At 39.5% G+C, this 20,696-nt stretch overlaps 1 protein-coding gene across 1 annotated transcript; it reads right to left on the bottom strand.

Annotated features, from left to right (window-relative positions):
- Positions 1-7,147: 7,147 nt before the first annotated feature.
- LOC147354410 (vomeronasal type-1 receptor 4-like) lies at positions 7,148-8,164 on the bottom strand. Its single transcript, XM_086354056.1, has one exon. It carries the CDS (start codon positions 8,084-8,086, stop codon positions 7,148-7,150), a length of 939 nt encoding a protein of 312 aa, XP_086210182.1. The 5' UTR covers positions 8,087-8,164.
- Between the last annotated feature and the right edge of the window lie 12,532 nt (positions 8,165-20,696).

Raw genomic sequence — 20,696 nt, 5'->3', positions numbered from 1 at the left:
AAACCTATGGGATTCAGTAAAAGCAGTGCTAGGGGGAAGGTTCATAGCAATACAAGCTTACCTCAAGAAACAAGAGAAAAATCAAATAAATAACCTAACTCTATACCTAAAGCAAACAGAAAAAGAAGAAATGAAGAACCCCAGGGTTCGTAGAAGGAAAGAAATCATAAAAATTTGGGCAGAAATAAATGAAAAACAAGAAATGAGACTATAACAAAAATCAATAAAACTAAAAGCTGGTTCTTTAGGAAGATAAATAAAATAGACAAACTATTAGCCAGACTTATCCAGGAAAAAAGGGAGAAGAATCAAATGGACAAAATTAGACATGAAAATGGAGAAATCACAACAGACAGCACAAAAATACAAAGGCTCATAAGAGACTACTATCAGCAACTATATGCCAATAAAATGGACAACTTGGACGAAATGGATAAATTCTTAGAAAAGTATAACCTTCCAAAACTGAACTAGGAAGAAATAGAAAATCTTAACAGACCCATCACAAGCCCGGAAACTGAAACTGTAATTTAAAATCTTCCAACAAACAAAAGTCCAGGACCAGATGGCTTCACAGGTGAATTCCACCAAAAATTTAGAGAATAGCTAACACTTATCCTACTCAACTCTGATGTTGGGAGGGACTGGGGGCAGGAGGAGAAGGGGACAACAGAGGATGAGATGGCTGGATGGCATCACCAACTCGATGGACGTGAGTTTGAGTGAACTCTGGGAGTTGGTGATGGACAGGGAGGCCTGGCATGCTCAATTCATGGGGTCGCAAAGAGTTGGACATCACTGAGCAACTGAACTGAACTGATCCTACTCAAACTCTTCCAGAAAATTGCAGAGGAAGGTAAACTTCCAAACTCATTCTATGAGGCCACCATCACCCTAATACCAAAACCTGACAAAGATGCCACACAAAAAAGAAAACTACAGTCCAATATCACTGATGAACATAGATGCAAAAATCCTTAACAAAATTCTAGCAAACAGAATCCAACAACATATGAAAAAGATCATACATCATGATCAAGCAGGCTTTATCCCAGGGATGCAAGGATTCTTCAATATTCGCAAGTCAATCAATGTGATACACCACATTAACAAATTGAAAGATAAAAACCATATGATTATCTCAATAGATGCAGAGAAAGCCTTTGACAAAATTCAACATCCACTGTGATAAAAAACCTTCCAGAAAGCAGGCATAAAAGGAACATATCTCAACATAATAAAAGCCATATATGATAAATGCACAGCAAACATTATCCTCAATGGGGAAAAACTGAAAGCATTTCCCCTAAAGTCAGGAACAAGACAAGGGAGCCCACTCTCACCACTACTATTCAACATAGTTTTGAAAGTTTTGGCCACAGCAATCAGAGAAGAAAAAGAAATAAAAGGAATCCAGCTTGGAAAAGAAGAAGTAAAACTCTCACTGTTTGCAGATGACATGATCCTCTCCATAGAAAACCCAAAAGACACTACCAGAAAATTACTAGAGCTAATCAATGAATATAGTAAAGTTGCAGGATATAAAATTAACACACAGAAATCCCTTGCAATCCTATACACTAACAATGAGAAAATAGAAAGAGAAGGAAACAATTCCTTTCACCATTGCAATGAAAAGAATAAAATATTTAGGAATAAATCTACCTCAGGAAACAAAAGGCCTGGCCTATACATAGAAAACTATAAAACACTGATGAAAGAAATCAAAGAGGACACAAATAGATGGAGAAATATACCATGTTCATGGATTGGAAGAATCAATATAGTGAAAATGAGTATACTACCCAAAGCAATCTATAGATTCAGTGCAATCCCTATCAAGCTACCAATGGTATTTTTCAGAGAACTAAAACAAATAATTTCACAATTTATATGGAAATAAAAAACCTTGAACAGCCAAAGCAATCTTGAGAAAGAAGAATGGAACTGGAGGAATCAACCTGCCTGACTTCAGACTATACTACAAAGCTACAGTCATCAAGACAATATGGCACTAGCACAAAGACAGAAATATAGATCAATGGAACAAAATAGAAAGCCCAGACATAAATCCACGCACCTGTGAACACCTTATCTTTGACAAAGGAGACAAGAATATACAATGGAGAAAAGACAATCTCTTTAACAAGTGGTCCTGGGAAAACTGGTCAACCTCTTGTAAAAGAATGAAACTAGAACACTTTCTAACACCATACACAAAAACAAACTCAAAATGGATTAAAGATCTAAGTATAAGACCAGAAAGTATAAAACTCCCAGAGGAAAACATAGGCAAAACACTCTCCGACATACATCACAGCAGGATCCTCTATGACCCACCTACCAGAGTAATGGAAATAGAAGCAAAAATAAACAAATGGGACCTAATTAAACTTAAAAGCTTTTGCACAATGAAAGAAACTATAAGCAAGGTGAAAAGACAGCCTTCAGAATGGGAGAAAATAATAGTAAACAAAGAAACTGACAGGCGACGCCGGGTGAGGTGTGTGCTGGCTTTAGAGCGGACCCAGGGACCGAGCCGCGCCTTTAGCATCCTTGGCGCTAAATAAAAAAAAAAAAAGAAACTGACAAAGAATTAATCTCAAAAATATACAAGCAACTTCTGCAGCTCAATTCCAGAAAAATAAGCAGTCCAATCAAAAAATGGGCCAAAGAACTAAACAGACATTTCTCCAAAGAAGACATACAGATGACTAATAAACACATGAAAAGATGCTCAACATCACTCATTATCAGAGAAATGCAAATCAAAACCACAATGAGGTACCATCTCTTGCCAGTCAGAATGGCTGCTATCAAAAAGTCTACAAACAGTAAATGCTGGAGAGTTTGTGGAGAAAAGAGAACCCTTTTATACTGTTGGTGGGAATGCAAACTAGTACAGCCACTATGAAGAACAGTGTGGCAATTCCTTAAAAAACTGGAAATAGAACTGCCATACTACCCAGCATTGCCACTGCTGGGTATACACACAGAGGAAACCAGAAGTGAAAGAGATATGTGTACCCCAATGTTCATTGCAGCACTGTTTACAATAGCTAGGACATGGAAACAACCTAGATGTCTTTTGGCAGATGAATGGATAAGAAAGCTGTGGTACATATATACAATGGAGTATTACTCAGCCATTAAAATGAATAAATTTGAATCAGTTTAATGAGGTGGATGAAAGTGGAGCCTATTATACAGAGTGAAGTAAGTCAGAAAGAAAAATACCAATACAGTATACTAATGCATATATATGGAATTTAGAAAGATGGTAATGATGACCTTATATGCGAGATAGCAAAACAGACACAGATGTAAAGAACATACTTTTGGACTCTGGGGGAGAAGGTGAAGGTGAGATGATTTGAGAGAATAGCATTGAAATATGTATATTACCATATGTGAAATAGATCGCCAGTCCAGGTTTGATGCATGAGACAGGATACTCAGGGCTGGTGCACTGGGATGACCCTGAGGGATGGTATGGGGAGGGAGTTGGTGGGGGTTGTTCAGGATGGGGGACATAGGTATACCCATAGCTGATTCATGTCAATGTATGGCAAAACCACTACAATACTGTAATGTAATTAGCCTCCAATTAAAATAAATTAACTAATTAAAAGGAAAATTCAATATCAAAAACCAAAAATTCCAAATAAAAAATCAATGAATGACCTGAATAGATATTTTTCTAAAGAAGACATACAAATGGATAACAAGCCCGTGAAAAGATATGCAACACTGCTCATCATCAAAAATGCAAATCAGGGACGTCCTTGGTGGTTCAGAGGTTAGAATTTGCCTGCCAAAGCAGGAGACAGAGGTTTATCCCTGGTTCGAAAAGATCTCACATGCCACAGGGCAACGAAGCCCATGGGCCACAACTACTGAGCCTGTGCTCTAGACCCTGCAACCCACAATTACTGAAGCCCTTGTGCCCCAGAACCTCTGCTAGGCAGCAATAGAATCCATCACAATGAGAAGCCTGTGCACTGCAACAAAGAGTAATCCCTGCTCCTCAAAGGTAGAGAAAAGCCAGTGCAGCAACAAAGACCCAGCTTAGCCAAAAATAAATAAAAGTGAAACTAAAAATGCAAATCAAAACAATGAGGTATCCCCTCATACCTGTCAGAATGGCTAGCATCAAGAAAACTGACAAACAGAAATGTCAGCCAGTTTGTATAGAAAAGAAAACCCTTGTACATTGTTAACATGAATGTAAATTAGTGCAGCGGCTAAAGAAAACAGTATGGAAGTTTCTCAGAAACACTCAAATTGAACTAGTATATGATCCAGCAATTCCACACCTGACGATACATTTAAAAGAAACAACACTAATTCAAAAGTAACATGCAGGACTCTCCTGGGGGTCTAGTGGTTAAGACTTGGTGCTGCCACTGCAGAAGGGGCATGGGTTTGATTTCTGGTCAGGGAAATACATGGAATGTGGTATGGGGGGAAAAAAGTAACATGCACTGCAATGTTCAAAGGGGCATTTTTAAAATACAATAACCATGATGACCTTTTGGGGGGGAAAATGAGGTACAATAAAGATTATTATTTCAATGTCCTTACAGCATTAGATAAAATGACACTGAATGTCATTTTTTACTTTTTATTCCACTTTTAAAATTTTTACTAGAGTATAGTTGATTTACAAGTATATGCAGGTCAAAAAACCTGTATGCAGGTGAAGAAGTAACAGTTAGAACCAGACATGGAACAACTGACTGGTCCAAATTGGGAAAGGAGTACATCAAGGCTGTATGTTTTCACCTTGATTATTTAGCTTATATGCAGAGTACTTCATGCAAAATGATGGGCTGGATGAAGCTGGAATCAAGATTGCCAGGAGAAATATCAATAACCTCGGATATGCAGATGACACCACCCTTATGGCAGAAACCAAAGAGGAACTGAAGAGCCTCTTAATGTAGGTGAAGGAGGAGAGTGAAAAAACTGGCTTAAAACTCAGTATTCAAAAAATGAAGATCATGGCATTCAGTCCCATCACTTCATGGCAAATAGATAAGGAAACAATGAAAACAGTGACGGATTTTATTTTCTTGGGCTCCAAAACCACTGCAGACAGTGACTGCAGCCATTCAATGAAAAGACGCTTTCTTTATGGAAGAAAAGCTATGACAAACCTAGACAGCATATTAAAAGCAATGACTTTGCCAACAAAGATTTGTATAGTCAAAGCTATGGTTTCTCAAGTGGTCATGTATGGATGTGAGAGATGGACCATAAAGAAGGCTGAGCATGAAAGAATTGATGCTTTTGAACTGTGGTGTTGGAGAAGACTCTTGAGAGTCCCTTGTACTGTAAAGAGATCAAACCAGTCAACTCTAAAGGAATCAATCCTGAGTATTCATTGGAAGGACTGATGCTGAAGCTCCAGTAATTTGACCATCTGATGCAAAGGGCCAACTCATTAGAAAAGACCCTCAAGCTGGGAAAGATTGAAGGCAGGAGGAGGACGGGATGACAGAGGATGTGATGGTTGGATGGCACCACTGACTCTATGGACATGAGTTTGAGTAGGCTCCAGGAGATAGTGAAGGACAGGAAAGTCTGGCATGTTGCAGTCCATTGGGTCAAAAAGAGTAGGACATGACTGAGCGACTGAACAATAACAACAAGTTGATTTACAATGTTGTGTTAGTTTCAGGTTAGAGCAAAGTGAATCGTCTATACATATACATATATCTTTGCTTTTAAATTTATGCTAAATTTCTCAGTAAAAGCTAACACATACTGAAAATACATCTTTCAAAGAGAAGATCAAAGTTATAAGGTAGAATTATATTTGAAAATTCATTGAAACAAAGTTAACAGAGATAAAATAAGAAAATAAACTATCAATACACAAAAGTATCAATTATTATACTAAATGTAAGTAAAGTAATTACTCAAAATTTTGTTACTACATTCATTAGCTGTTTTCCCAAGAGATAGTGGTCAAATAATAGGATTAAAATACAAAAATGAAAAATACACTTTACGCAACTCAAAGAGAGAGAGAGAGATACATATACTCGTAGGTATGGCCATGTCTGTATTTTCTTCTTCTTGTTTTGTGATCCAGTTTGTGATTAATAATGAAGTGATATTCAGTCTGTATATCCATTGGGTCAAAATTATTTTGTTTTTCAAGTGGTTGAATTCTCAATACTTTTATTGCCTGCAGGTTGTCAATACAAAGACAACCATAGAAAAATCTTTCCTAAAACCAAGGTAATGCTCAATTTGCCCTTGAAAATCAAGGAACCACAAACTCTATATACATAGAATAGATTCATGTTTTTCTTTTTTAAATGGCTCTTTCTACAGTGCTCCAAACTTAATGAACCTTTCCACTGCAAACTAATTTCATAGATTTGAAGATATGAGTATGCACCTTCAAGTCTCTTCCTTCCCAGTATGTTCAAGTCATTTTCACAAAAGAATGAAAATTCTGTCTTTTACAGATCCCACTCCCATGCAATTCATATCTTTTTCCATTTTCACAATGACCTGATGTTGCTCAAAACTATGGTAAAATGTATTTTTATCTTCTACTTTGCCCTTCTTCAGGTCAGTCGGGATGTTTCTACATGAAAATGTTGAAACATGCTCATCTCCCCACAAAACACCATATTTCATGTAAATGACTGTCTTCATTCTAAGAATATAATGGACAAAACTCATGACTAGCTTCCAAAAGCTTTGTGGAAGGACTGAATTTCCCCTCCAGCACCACTGCCTTCAGTTTCAGCAATGACCTGCCACATTCTCTTCCATTTTCACCCATTTCCTAGTATTCCATGCCTGCTCCATTTCTAGGAAATTTACAGTGATCCATTTAAGTTACACAGTCGTATACTTCATAACAATGAGAGTGTTTGTGGACCTGGTGTTTATTATTGCATAAATTCTGAACTCAATGCAAGCACTAGCAATACACCCATTACAGAAATATTGAGAAGATAATTACATAATACTTCTTTATCAACACTCCCATACCATTGTTTACTTTGAAAAAGATGCTCACCACTCCTGTTTAACATCCTCTGGTAAACCACTCACAATTTGACCTAGGACTCTGAGGGAAGCACCAAACAAGCCAAATGAATAAAAGCCAAACACATACCATTTACATCTTTCTCGTAAGGGTAGGGGCGTTTGTATTCCTCTTCCCAGCAAAGCAGAGCCTGGATATTGTGGAGTCACGACTCATGAGCAGAAAGGGACTTACAGTTGGGAAATATGAAGTGATTATTGAAGACATGGTTGAAATGAACAAACTAGGATTGTTCAAAAGACCCAAAACAATATAAGAGATGGAGGAAAGAGTGTTAAAAATAACAAAGATGCTCACCAGGAGAAGAATGGTTTTGGTGGCTCTGGACTCAGCAGAGGATATGGAGGACACACTGATCCTATGAAAGTTTTGGACCCTCTGCTTGTGCCTGTACAGGATGAAAACTGTGGAGCCACTTGTCCAGATCATGAGCAGAAAGCACAACACGACAGGGAAGAACATCATTGCTGTAAATATGTCTCCGGAACGATCATGATGAATAGCAGTACAATGTCTGAAACTTTTTCTGTTAGTGACACTTTTGTTGTTCATTATTCGAGTCACAAAAATGGGATAATTTAGATTTACCAGCAGGTTCAGGATCCAGCACAGGAAAATTGAAGGGACAATGAACTTGAGAGCTTGCACTTTAAGCTTTGCCCACCTGGAGTTCCTGGGACTGATCGTGATGGCCTGGAAGACACTCAAGATGCAGGTGATGCCAATGGATGTTCCCCTGCCCACTCCACGAACATATGCAAAAAATCTACATGCAGATCCACTGTTGAGATGATTCCACCCAAAATTTGTCATTGTACTGTGGAATCCAGCAGAGAACAGAACCAAGATGTTACCTACGATCAGGTTCTTCACAATCAAATCGACGGTCCTTAGCCTATATCCAGTGCAATACAGGAAAAGATAATGGTAAAGAAGAGAGAAATTCCCCAGCATTCCAAATACTGTCTGTGATAATAAGATGAATCCTGCTGCCAAATCACCTGCAGCCATGCTGTCAGGTCTGAGTAACTGATGGTTGTCTTCTGAGCTAGAGGGTCCTGAATGGGAATATGAGTTGTGGACCACAGGTACCAGGTCAACGGAAATCCAACATTCTCCACGTACCAATACTTCCTATTTTGAAAGAATTTGTTTTCATGTCATATCAGTGCTTCCAACAGTTGAATGTATAATCATGAAAGAACACTTGTAGTGTATGAATCAGTGCAATGGAAGACACACATGTAGTAGCCTCTTTATTCCTCACAAATTTATGAGGCAGACAGTATTATCTTCCTTATAAAGATGAAGCAAATACCAACACAAAGAAGTTAAGTGTTAGGTCTAAATTCAGTCCCTGATTGGGGGCAGATGATTACTTCGATTTGACCCTGGATTGGCTGATAACAATAGTGCATTTAATCCAGAATGTACTCAAATCCTAGTTGCCTGTGTTCTTCAATAAACCAGGTCTAGATTTAGTTTTGGTTTTGAACCCTGTCATTTCCATTTAGATTTGTAGAATTTTATTTTAAAATTTAGGTAGTGACAATTTCCCACTGATTTATGAAGAGTCATTCTATGGGCAAGAACAAAGTTTGAATAAAAAAAGAAATCTTAATTAAATGTAAATGTGCTGCTGCTGCTGCTGCTGCTGAGTCACTTCAGTTGTGTCTGACCCTGTGCGACCCCATAGCAGCCCACCAGGCTCCGCTGTCCCTGGGATTCTCCAGGCAAGAACACTGGAGTGGGTTGCCATTTCCTTCTCCAATGCATGAAAGTAAAAAGTTAAAGTGAAGTCGCTCAGTCGTGTCTGACTCTTTGAGACCCCATGGACTGCAGCCCACCAGGCTCCTCTGTCCATGGGATTTTCCAGGCAAGAGTACTGGAGTGGGGTGCCATTGCCTTCTCCATCACACTAGCTAGAAGGCTTTAAAAATCTCATTAACACCATATTTTTTTAAAGCTGGGTTCTTGGGAGGAGGACGAAAAGGGAAAGCATTCCCTTGTGAACTTGATTTAGTGGGAAATGTATTGCCTCAATACAAAACTGCAGGTACCTGCCCCATGACAAGGTGGATTTAACGAATACAAAAATGGCTCAATATTAAGACGGCAACAGAAAGAGTCATTTATTCTCACATGAGGACAAAAGCACAATGGCATAAATCATGGAAACAATGGGACAGGAAACACTGCTGCCTGATTAATACTGCATGGTAGAATCAAAATTAGTACCAATTTCAGTTCATATGGGGCTTCCCTGACAGCTCAGTAGGTAAAGAATCCGCCTGCAATGCAGGAGACCCCAGTTCAATTCCTGGGTTGGGAAGATCTGCTGGAGAAGGGACAGGCTACCCACTCCAGTATTGTTGAGCTTCCCTTGTGGCTCAGCTGGTAAAGAACCCGCCTGCAATGTGGGAGACCTGGGTTTGATTCCTGGGTTGGAAAGATCTCCTGGAGAAGGGAAAGGTTACCCACTCCAGTATCCTGGCCTGGAGAATTCCATGGACTCTGTAGTCCGTGAGGTCGCAAAGAGTCAGACACAACTGAGCAACTTGCACATTCAGTTCATATATGTATATATCAATTTATTAATACTGGAGTCAAATAAAGTATTAGCAGGAAGGAAAGATTTGTGAAAGATATGAAAATACAAGACACGTGAAAAATCAAATGTTAAGGCAAGCAAATTGTATGCTGTAAAAAAGGCACATGTCTTCTGAATGGATATTTTAACATGTAAAAGCAATAGAAATATCACAAGATACATTTGAGCCTAAAAATGGTATCTGAAAAGTATAAAGTTCAATTTTTCTTAAATTCTGCTTTACTAAATGGGAAAATCCTCTACATATTCAATAGAGATGCAGTTATTAAATGTACTAAGTACTTCATACACCCATTCTATTGCAGCAACTGCTGCGAGACACAGTATTTCTGCACAGGATCAGATGATTCCTATAGATTTGTCCTACTCTTTCTTACAAGTATGGAGTATTATGGCTTCATTCTTAATCCTAAAAATTATGTCCATGACTCTTATAAAGTAAACTGCACGGCATACTTACTTGTTCATAAGAACACAAAATATTAGATTTCATTATTCACTGCAATAAACCACAAGAATCACAATCAGTCAGGATTACACACATCACATTAGGAGCATCAGGGATTGGTGAAAGGTCTAGGACCCCATCTTCCTTTTCTATCTCGGTCCAGACTCAGGATTTATCCCACCCTCCTGCAGGACTTCGGCGCTGGAACAAGTTCACACATGGGAGATTCCCTTTGTCCAGTATGTCCACTTACCAGATTCCTGATACAAATCCTTCCTTGATAGATTTTTACCTCCCTGATGAATACTGAAAAAAATGCAATTTCTTTTTCCTGCTGCCTGGATGGTGGGCTCAGTGTAAAGGTCAAAGCAATCAGTACGTGTGCAGGAGGGGTAGCTCAACCCTGAGATATAAGTTTGTGATACTGTGACCTCACCTCCCCTCAGAACTGCAATTATCATGTCATCTGTAGCAGAGCTGGGAAGAATAGGTTTGGGAACTGGGATTATTTTTGAAAACAGTTTCCAAGTTGCTAATCGTCAAGAGTAATTATAAGTTTCCAGCTAATATGTCATAAGGCACTATTGGAGTTTTTGTGACTGAGGCTCATTTTTCCATGATCCCAGGAGGCAGACAAGGCTTACATGCATGGAGCAGGAAGAACTTAAAATTGACATATAAGGGACTGGCTGCAAGGATGAGTCTCTATGGAGGTTCTGCCTCACTGAAAACTTGTTCCCAGGACAAATTTTTCCTAATTTCATATACTGATCAGGATCATCAATTAAGTTAAGAGCAAAGAAGTGGAATTTGTCCAAATATCTGAGGTTTTCAAAACAGATAAAAGTAACAAGAAGGATGTGGTGTCAATAATCCACATTAGATATCAGTGTGCCCATTTGTAAAATTCAGTATCAATAAATAAGCAAACTATTAGGAAACTAAACTTTACTGATATTGATCCTAACTAGGGTGATAGGTGAGCTTCCCTGGTAGCTCAGCTGGTAAAGAATCTGCCCGCAGTGCAGGAGAGCTGGGTTCGATTCCTGAGTTGGGAAGATCACCTGGAGAAAGGATAGGCTACCCACTCCAGTATTCCTGGGCTTCCCTGGTGGCTCAGATGATAAAGAATCAAACTGCAACGTGGGAGACCTGGGTTTGATCCCCGGGTTGGGAAGATCCCCTGGAGGAGGACATGGCAACCCACTACAGTATTCTTGCCTTGAGAATCCCCATGGACAGAAGAGCCTGGCAGGCTACAGTCCATGGGGTTGCAAAAAGTCAGACATGACTGAGTGACTAAGCAGATAGGAAGTGATGGTGACTAAGTGATAGGAAGCAGAAGCAGACTGATATTGACAGAAAAGAGAAGGTTCTAAAAAGTCCCTCAAAAATAAAAGAACCAGGAGCATATAGTTTAAAAAGAAGATTCTACTATTCCTGTAACTGTCAGATAAGCCAGTGCTACTCACTCAATTCAAGACCAACAAATGGGAATTCCCTGATGGTCCAGTGTTTATTTAGGACTTGGTGCTTCCACAATTGAGGCCCAAGTTTGAGCCCTGTCAGGGAAATCAGATCCCACCACTCATGAGACGTGGCCTTCCCCTCCAAAACAGACCAACGAGGTCAACAGAGGCCTCCACACTTCTTTTTATCCAAAATTTTGAGTAACCACACTCGCTTTTTAAATTAAGGAATATATATATACATTATATGTAATAGTTAAATTCAATTCTTAAGGTTTCCTGACACACAAATCTACTATTTGAACTAGGTTCACTATGCAATAATTCTATAAGGTCAAATCAGTTGCTCGAGCCATAATAGTGGACAACCCATCCTACACACACACCAACATGCTTACACACAGATGCAAACAAGCATGCATGTAAACTGACATACACAAACACACAGTCACACACATTCACATATTCACGGACATACACAATTACATGTTCATACAATGTCAACCACACAGTTAAGAGTATCAGTGCACACTCTGAACACATAAAAATTCTCATGTATAAATACTCAAAAATGCACACATGCACAGAAACTCAGAATTATCAGTTCAGTTCAGTAGCTCAGTTGTGTCTGACTCTTTGTGACCCCATGGACTGCAGCACACCAGGCTTCCCTGTCCATCACCAACTACTGGAGTTTGCTCAAACTCATGTCCATTGAGTCAGCGATGCCATCCAACCAGCTCATCTTCTATCACCCCCTTCTCCTGCCTTCAGTCTTTCCCAGCATCAGGTTCTTTTACATTCTTTCATAAAAATCAGTCACCATATTCTGTGTGTGTGTTATGACATGATCTTTCCAAAAAGAACAGTTTTCTATCTAGACTTCTGGATGCCTGAAAGCGGGAGCCTTCCCACACTCTCCAGGCCTTCAACCCTGCAAAAATCCCAAGGACAGTATTTACTACAATGCACAGCACCTCAAATGTATGGTAAATACTGCCATCTGATGTTAACACACACTCTGAGAAACTTGGCATGTTTGGGAGAGAGACTGTATGATGTGTGATAGAGTAGAGTAGGAATGGGTAAGACGGAATAGGAGCCATAAGGATAAGATGGTGGTGGAGTGAACCTGGGACATGGGGTTGTAGAGAAGGCATGGAAAGAGAGAGGGAAGAGAGAAAAGGCACAGGAAGTTTAATGTTCAAGTACATTCAAGTGCAAGGCTGGGGATGAAAATACATGTGAGCAAAGTGGGCAAGAAGTTATGATATGGGGAACTTCAGTATCTGGAGAGAGATGTCACAGGAACAAAAGTTCCATGGGGATGAGAAGTTACTGGGCAAAAGTGAGCAAAGGTCAGTGGTGGGTGGGTGTACAAAACAGTGTGGGGAGAAGATGACGTCACGTGGAGTAGGCAGGTCCTGGTAGAGATAACAGTCCTCGTGAGATAGTGTGTGAGATGGGGATGGAGCCTGGGGGAAATAACAGGCACAGGACATGAGAGACACGGAGAGGACAGTGGGTATGAGGGAGCCCAAGAGCCCAGGACAAAGGGTCAGGACTACAGGGCTAAGGATCATGGATGCAGTGTGTGGACTGGGTCCATGGAGATATTGGGGAGAGCTGAGGTTCAGGGCAGATGAGAGTGAAGGGATACAGAAGGCATAGGGCATGTGATGAGATCTCTGAATTTGGGGCAGATGGTTGGCCAGAGGAAGGAAGGCACAGATGATGGACATTTCAGGGCTGAGGACAGCTGAGGAGGGTTAGAATGAGGTCCCTAGAATAATGGTCCCAGAGAGATGGACGTCAAAAAGGTCCCAAGATAGTGGTGGAGAGTGCAGTACTGAGACCTAAAGGAGTAGGATGGAGGTCGGAGACCAGGTGCGCTTTTAGGGGAGATCTAAATATCACAGGGTAGAGATGAAGGATGTGGCAAGGGAAGAGAGGCAGAGTGAGAACATGGACAGGTCCAGATCTAGGAGTGATGTTGGTGGCAGAGGGAGACTGGAGGCCTCTAACTGATTCTGCCTTCCATTTATTCCTTCATTTATAATCAAATCACAATACTCATGTATGGTTGGTTCCTTTTCTTAGTGAACTATATTTGACATATGACATTGTGTAAAGTTAAGCTGTACAACATTTCACTTCATGCTTTTATATATTGTAATATAATCACCATTGGAATGATAGTATTTCTGCCAGATGAAATAACCTTGACTACTTTTATGTCAATAGAACAATTACATTGGATACATACAATAGTGCATACATAAAGGACCTAGTTGTCTACTAGTTTCAAGTAGTTTAGGCAACTTTCCTATTCCTCCACCTCCCTACTTCTGGTAGCCATCATTTCCCTCTGTTTTTATGAGTCTGGCTTCTTTAGATTTCATGTACAAATGCTACCATACCCTCTTTGTCTTTCTCTGTCTGAATAATCTTAGTGTAATATCCTCAAGATTCATCCTTATCTCAGATGACAGGATAACCTTCCTTCTCATAACTGAATAGTATTGCATTATGTGTATGTGTGTTTATGTATGTATATATTTTTATCATTCTTTCATGAAAAATTTGTTTCCATTATCTATGCTGTAGTAAACACGAGATTGCAGATATCTCTTTGAAAACCTGTTCTCATTTCCTATAGCTTCTAGTTTCAATCAGTCAGTTCAGTCACTCAGTGTCTGACTCTTTGTGACCCCATGGACTGCAGTACGCCAGGTTTCCCTGTCCATCACCAGCTCCCAGAGTTTGCTCAAACTCATGTCTACCAGGTCGGTGATACCATCCAACCATCTCATCCTCTGTCTTCCCCTTCTCCTCCTGCCTTCAATCCCTCCCAGCATCAGGGTCTTTTCCAATGAGTCAGTTCTTTGTATCAGGTGGCCAAAGTATTGGAGCTTCAACTTCAGCATCAGTCCTTCCAATGAATATTCAGGACTGACTTCCTTTAGGATTGACTGATGTGATCTCCTTGCTGTCCAAGGGACTCTCAAGAGTCTTCTCCAACACCACAGTTCAAAAGCATCAATTCTTCGGTGCTCAGCTTTCTTTAATTTCAACTTAGGGATAAAAATTATCCTCATGTAATATGCCCTTCAACACCCTTCACTTGAATCTACAGGAGAGCAGCTAAAATTTGGGGAGAACAACACTTAACAGCAGTCTTTTTTTAATTTATTTTTTATTGAAGGGTAATTTCTTTACAGAATTCTGCTGTTTTCTGTCAAACTTCAACATGAATCAGCCATGAACTGCCTGCCATATATATATATGTCTGCCAGGGTCCAAACCCGGTGGATCCAGGGAAATTCAAAGGATAGACGGCATCGGCAAACTGGATACAATAGCTTTAATTAAATATTAATTAGAGATATAAAGAGTAATAGAATAAGGATAGCTCAGTAGGAAAATTCAGTGAAGAAAAGAGGCTAAATAACTTGGTTTACGTGGAAAGCCAAAAAAATTTCAAGACAAGAAATTTACATCACCTACGTAGGCCGCAGGCATCCTTCCGTTCTCCCGAAGGAGAGGAGACACTAAGGCCTCCCCGCTCAGATCTTAGAAGCCCAGCCATAATTAGTAGGCTTGACGAGCCTCCACTCTCCAGATGGGAATTCAGCCAGAAAGTGAGAGAAAGAACGACATGGGGAGACCAGTCTTTCCAGGAACTGATCCCATTTCTTTATTTTCCAGGGTCCGCTTTTATACACAGAGATGTAATACAAAAGTCATGCGGGGTCAGCAGTCCTGACTTTTATCAAAATCAGGTGCTTCATACAAATGTATACAAAAGTCTTAGGGGCATTACATCATCTTCTGGCCAGGGGGCTTGCTAACAATTTATGACCCTCTCCTTGTGACAGTGGTCAGTCAACCAGAACACTTATTTCTCCAGGAGTGATTATTCTTAAAACAGATGCCACCTTCCGAAGGCGCCAGATAAGGTTACATTCCTATAGGGTGAGGGTGTAGTAGGTTTTAATTAAGGAAAGAATTTCCTTAGCCTAAGGTTTAACGTGATTAATATCAAAGGTTAATACTTATTTCTTCTATATATGCATTAATGTGTATAAGGGCAGGGGATGTGGACTTAGCAGCAAACATTGGCTCAACAAATGAAAACCCTTCACCAATACAATTTTTAATCAGCCCACTATACTACACTAATAATTTCCTAACTTCTCAGAAGAACCTGATTTTAGAAGGTTTAAAGCATCTCGTGCCTCTCACGGTTGGGAAGCTGTGAACAATCACATGTGGCCAGACAAACCTGTCAGGCAGGCTAGAGAAATTTCAGAGGAGTTTGTAGGTTGAAACACTTCTGTCACGCCCAGGAATTATTAACTGGAGCTCCGAGTTAACTCCTTCTCCAAAAGAGGTGGTGGGGGACAGCCCCCTATAAAGTCAGAGGTGTAGGTGAGAGCACAAAGCAGTAATGTAGGCAGACTCTGGTTTTTGGGTAGGTGCTCGAGAATTTCCAGGGGGACTCCTGAGGCTCGATCCCGCCTTTGCATATGCTGAGCCTCCTTCCTCATGACCTTTGCCACGGGCAGAGTTCCTCACGCTGGCTCCTAGCATATGTCATGTCATATATATATACACATTTCACTCAACAGTAATACACCAAAAGACCTGATGGGACATATCCAGGCTAAAGAATTTCCCTTTGGGCAAATATGGGATATTTTGAGCATCAAAATAAAAACTTACAATAATATTACACTATTGCAAATGAAACAGAAATCTTGAGTCCACTGTCATTAGATACAAGGAAACACTCTTCATTACAGAGGAATGACAATTATACACATGTGAGAAGGGGCTTTCCAGGTGGCTCAGTGGATAAAGAATCCACCTGCAATGCAGGAGATGCAGGGGACACAGGTTAAATCCCTGGGTTGGGAAGAGCCCCTGGAGGAGGGCATGGCAACCCACTACAGTATTCTTGCCTGGAGAATCCTATGGATACAGGAGCCTGGTAGGCTACAGTCCATGGCATCACAAAGAGTTGGACATGACTGAGCACGCCACATGCACACAAGTCATAGAAGAATGTTAAAACCATCATCTGATGGTTGATTCAGATGAAATATCAACAATGGATGCTAGATAAATGTGGTCAACATATTAATATTTCAGCTGCTCAGGGAACTTCAAGGTATCACTGCAACAATTATTTATCAATTACACAGGAGAAAATCCACTTCTAGAAGGAGTAAATCTAGTGCATGATCATAACCAAGTAATCAAACTTGTGGCCAATAACAGAAAATACCCATCATCTGCCTTCAAGGTGATACAAACAGACATTTCTATAGTCATCTGGCTATAGAAGTTCTTATTCAACGTTAAAACTGAGTCTCAGAATGAAGCAGAGGATCAGAGAAATCTACATTTAAGGATGTTCTGCAAAACTGAGCATGATGGATTTAGCACTCTGAGTTCTACCTTTGGTCTGGAGAACAAAGATATTGATTGCCACACTGTGCAAAAACAGTAAGCATGTGTTCTTTAAGAGTGTATCACTGAAGGGGGAAAAATGATCTGCTGGTGTTATAGATTAAAGAAATTAATGAATCAAGACAATTGACTCAATCCTTCTATCATGACTGGTCCTAGATTTCTGAAAGCAGTCATAAAAATATCATTGTCTCATTGGGGAATTCTGTATATGGATGGTCTGTTCCATGATGGTATAACACTGTTGTTGATTTGTTAAGCATGATAATTCTATTTGTAAGACATAAGAATGATCTACAAATAAGGAGACAAATATTCAGGTCAAGGGGCAAAGTCTCAAGATGTCAGAAAATTATTTTCATGTGAAACTGCAAACACAGACAGATGAAAAACAACTTATGATAAAAGAGTAATGTTAGAAAAAAACAGTAATATTTGGTGGTTCCAGATGAAGCATATGCTGAAAGGTTAAATTTTCTGTAGAAATTTTCTGCTGTATGTTTTAATTTTCTGGAGGTTTCAAGTTTTCAAAATTAAAAGTGACCACTAAATGAAAGTGGAGTGTATGGGTACACAGATGGTGGCATATGACTTTTTACTGCCAGCTCCAAGAGCAATGTAGCTATTATGCACCCACAGTGGGATTCTGCGGTCATGGTGATAAACCAATGTTGCATCTCAGAACCACTGACATAATCCACACATGTACAAATCAATGTGACTGTCTACATACCATGGTGTGAGAGCTGATGTTCAATACTTTAACTGTATAAAAAGGGAGAGTTTGACAAAAATGTCTCATTAATGGCCTCCACTGAAAAAATGAAACTTCATATACTATTAGTGAGAATGTAATTGGTGCAACCATTATGGAAAACAGTATGAATGTTCTTTTAAAACAGAGCTACCATATGATTCAGAAATATCACTCCATGATACAACAGAACCAGAAAAAGTAAAAGCTCTAGTTAGAAAAGATACATGCACCCCAGTGTTCATAGAAATGCTACTAACAATAATAAAGACATGGAAGGAATCTAAATGTGCATCAACTGATAAACGCATGAAGAAAATGAGGTCTAGATATACAATGGGATATTAATCAGTCATTTAAAAATAAAACAACACAATTAGTAGTAATATGAAAGGATCTAGAGATTATCATATTAAGTGAATTAAGTCAGACAAAGATAAATTATATAATATCACTTGTATTTGGAATCTAAAATATAATGTAAATGAGTCTCTACACACAAAACACAAACAGACTCACCAACATACAAAACAGACTTATGATGACCAAAGGAGAAAGGAGGGAGAGGGAGAGACTAAAAGTTTGAAATTAGCAAACTATACACAAAACAGATAAGCAACAAGGATTTACTGTATGGCACAGGGAATTATATGCAATAGCTTGTAGTAACTGACAGTGCAAAATAACAGGAAACATATATATAACAGAATCACTTTGCTGTGAAACTAACACAAGTCACCTATAAGAAACGAGTTGCCAGTCCAGGTTTGATGCATGATACTGGATGCTTGGGGCTAGTGCACTGGGACGACCCAGAGGGATGGTGTGGGGAGGGAGGAGGGAGGAGGGTTCAGGATGGGGAACACATGTATACCTGTGGCGGATTCGTTTTGATATTTGGCAAAACTAATACAATTATGTAAAGTTTAAAAATAAAATAAAATTAGAAAAAAAAAAGAATGAAAAAAATCATACAGGAAATAAACTAAAGTGTTTTTCAGTTAAAAAAATAAAATTAAATTAAATTAAATTGAAAAATAATCTCCAATGAACACATAGTGATCATTCAGATAAAACTGTAGATCTATTTTTATTGGACTAAATATATCTTCATCATAGACCCCTGACAGAGGAAAGCATTGGAAAAGACCCTGATGCTGGGAAAGATTAAAGGCAGGAGGAGAAGGGGACGACAGAGGATGAGATGGCAGGATGGCATCACCAATGCGATGGACATGAGTTTGAGTAGGGCCCGGGAGTTGGTGATGGACAGGGAAGCCTGGCATGCTGCAGTCCATGGGGTCACAAAGGGTTGGACACGACTGAGTGACTGAACTGAACAAAAACCTAGTGTGGCAATATGCTCTTCAGATAACACACATATTAAGACTTATCACTATTATAGTTATGGCAGAAAGTGAAGAAGAACTAAAGAGCCTTTTGATGAAAGTGAAAGAGGAAAGTGAAAAAATTGCCTTAAAGCTCAACATTCAGGAAACTAAGATCATGGCATCCAGTCCCATCACTTCACGGCAAATAGATGGGGAAACAGTGGAAACAGTGGCTGACTTTATTTTGGGGGGCTCCAAAATCACTGAAGATGGTGATTGCAGCCATGAAATTAAAAGACGCTTACTCCTTGGAAGGAAAGTTATAACCAACCTAGACAGCATATTAAAAAGCAGAGACGTTACTTTGTCAACAAAGGTCCGTCTAGTCAAGGCTATGGTTTTTCCAGTGGTCATGTATGGATGTGAGAGTTGGACTATAAAGAAAGCTGAGCACAAAAGAATTGATGCTTTTGAACTGTGGTGTTGGAGAAGACACTTGCAAGTCCCTTTGACTGCAAGGAGATCCAACCAGCCCATCCTAAAGGAGATCAGTCCTGGGTGTTCATTGGAAGGACTGATGTTGAAGCTGAAACTCCAATACTTTGGCCACCTGATGTGAAGAGCTGACTAATTGGAAAAGACCCTGATGCTGGGAAAGATTGAGGGCAGGAGGAGAAGGGGACGACAGAGGATGAGATGGTTGGACGGCATCACCGACTCAATGGACATGGGTTTGGGTGAACTGTGGGAGTTGGTGATGGACAGGGAGGCCTGGCATGCTGCAGTTCATGGGGTCGCAAAGAGTTGGACATGACTGAGCGACTGAACTGAACTGAACTATTGTAGTTATGGCCATTTTAAATTGTTCTTAACATACAACTTTACATTATAATACTGATAAATAACAAATATGGTTAATTTGATATGTATGTATATATACATACACATAGCTTCAAGCAAACATATATACACATTTATAGGTATCTGTACATGTATTTTCTTTTTCTTGCTGTGTGACCTAGTTTGTGGTAAATATTTAAGTGTTTCATGTCAGGTGAAAATGTTGGTTTCTCTTTGGGGTACAAGGTTCAATCTATATATCCATTGTGTTAAAATAAGTATTTTGCTTTTCAACCTGTTGAATTCTCAATACTTTCATTGGCTTCAGAATGGGAATACAGTAAAAATCTCTCCTTAAACTGAGACAATATGCACTTTACTCCTTGAAAATCAGGAACCACAAATTCTATACACACAGAATGGACCCATGTCTTTTCCTCTCAAATGGCTCTCCTTGGGATGCTCTGAATTTAATGGAAGTCTCCACCACAAACTAACTTCATAGAGCATTCATCTGCCAACATCTCCCATCCCAATATGTCCAACTCATCTTCACTAAAGAGGGAAAATTCTGACTTCGACACATCCCACTTCCAGGCAATTCACATCTTTTTCCATTGTCACAATCATCTGATGTTATTTAGAAACTAGTAAAATGTAATGTTATGCTCTCCTTTGCACCACTTCAGTTCA

Source organism: Bos grunniens, chromosome 18, assembly GCF_055505025.1.
Source record: "Bos grunniens cultivar Pamir isolate PY7600 chromosome 18, Bosgru_T2T1.0, whole genome shotgun sequence".
Classification (NCBI taxonomy): domain Eukaryota; kingdom Metazoa; phylum Chordata; class Mammalia; order Artiodactyla; family Bovidae; genus Bos; species Bos grunniens.
Note: the sequence above shows the minus strand (reverse complement) of the source record. Positions and strands in the feature narration are given on the sequence as shown.

Excerpts from the sequence above, each read along its gene's own strand:
- LOC147354410 (XM_086354056.1), bottom strand. The coding sequence starts at position 8,086 with ATGGCTGCAGGTGATTTGGCAGCAGGATTCATCTTATTATCACAGACA.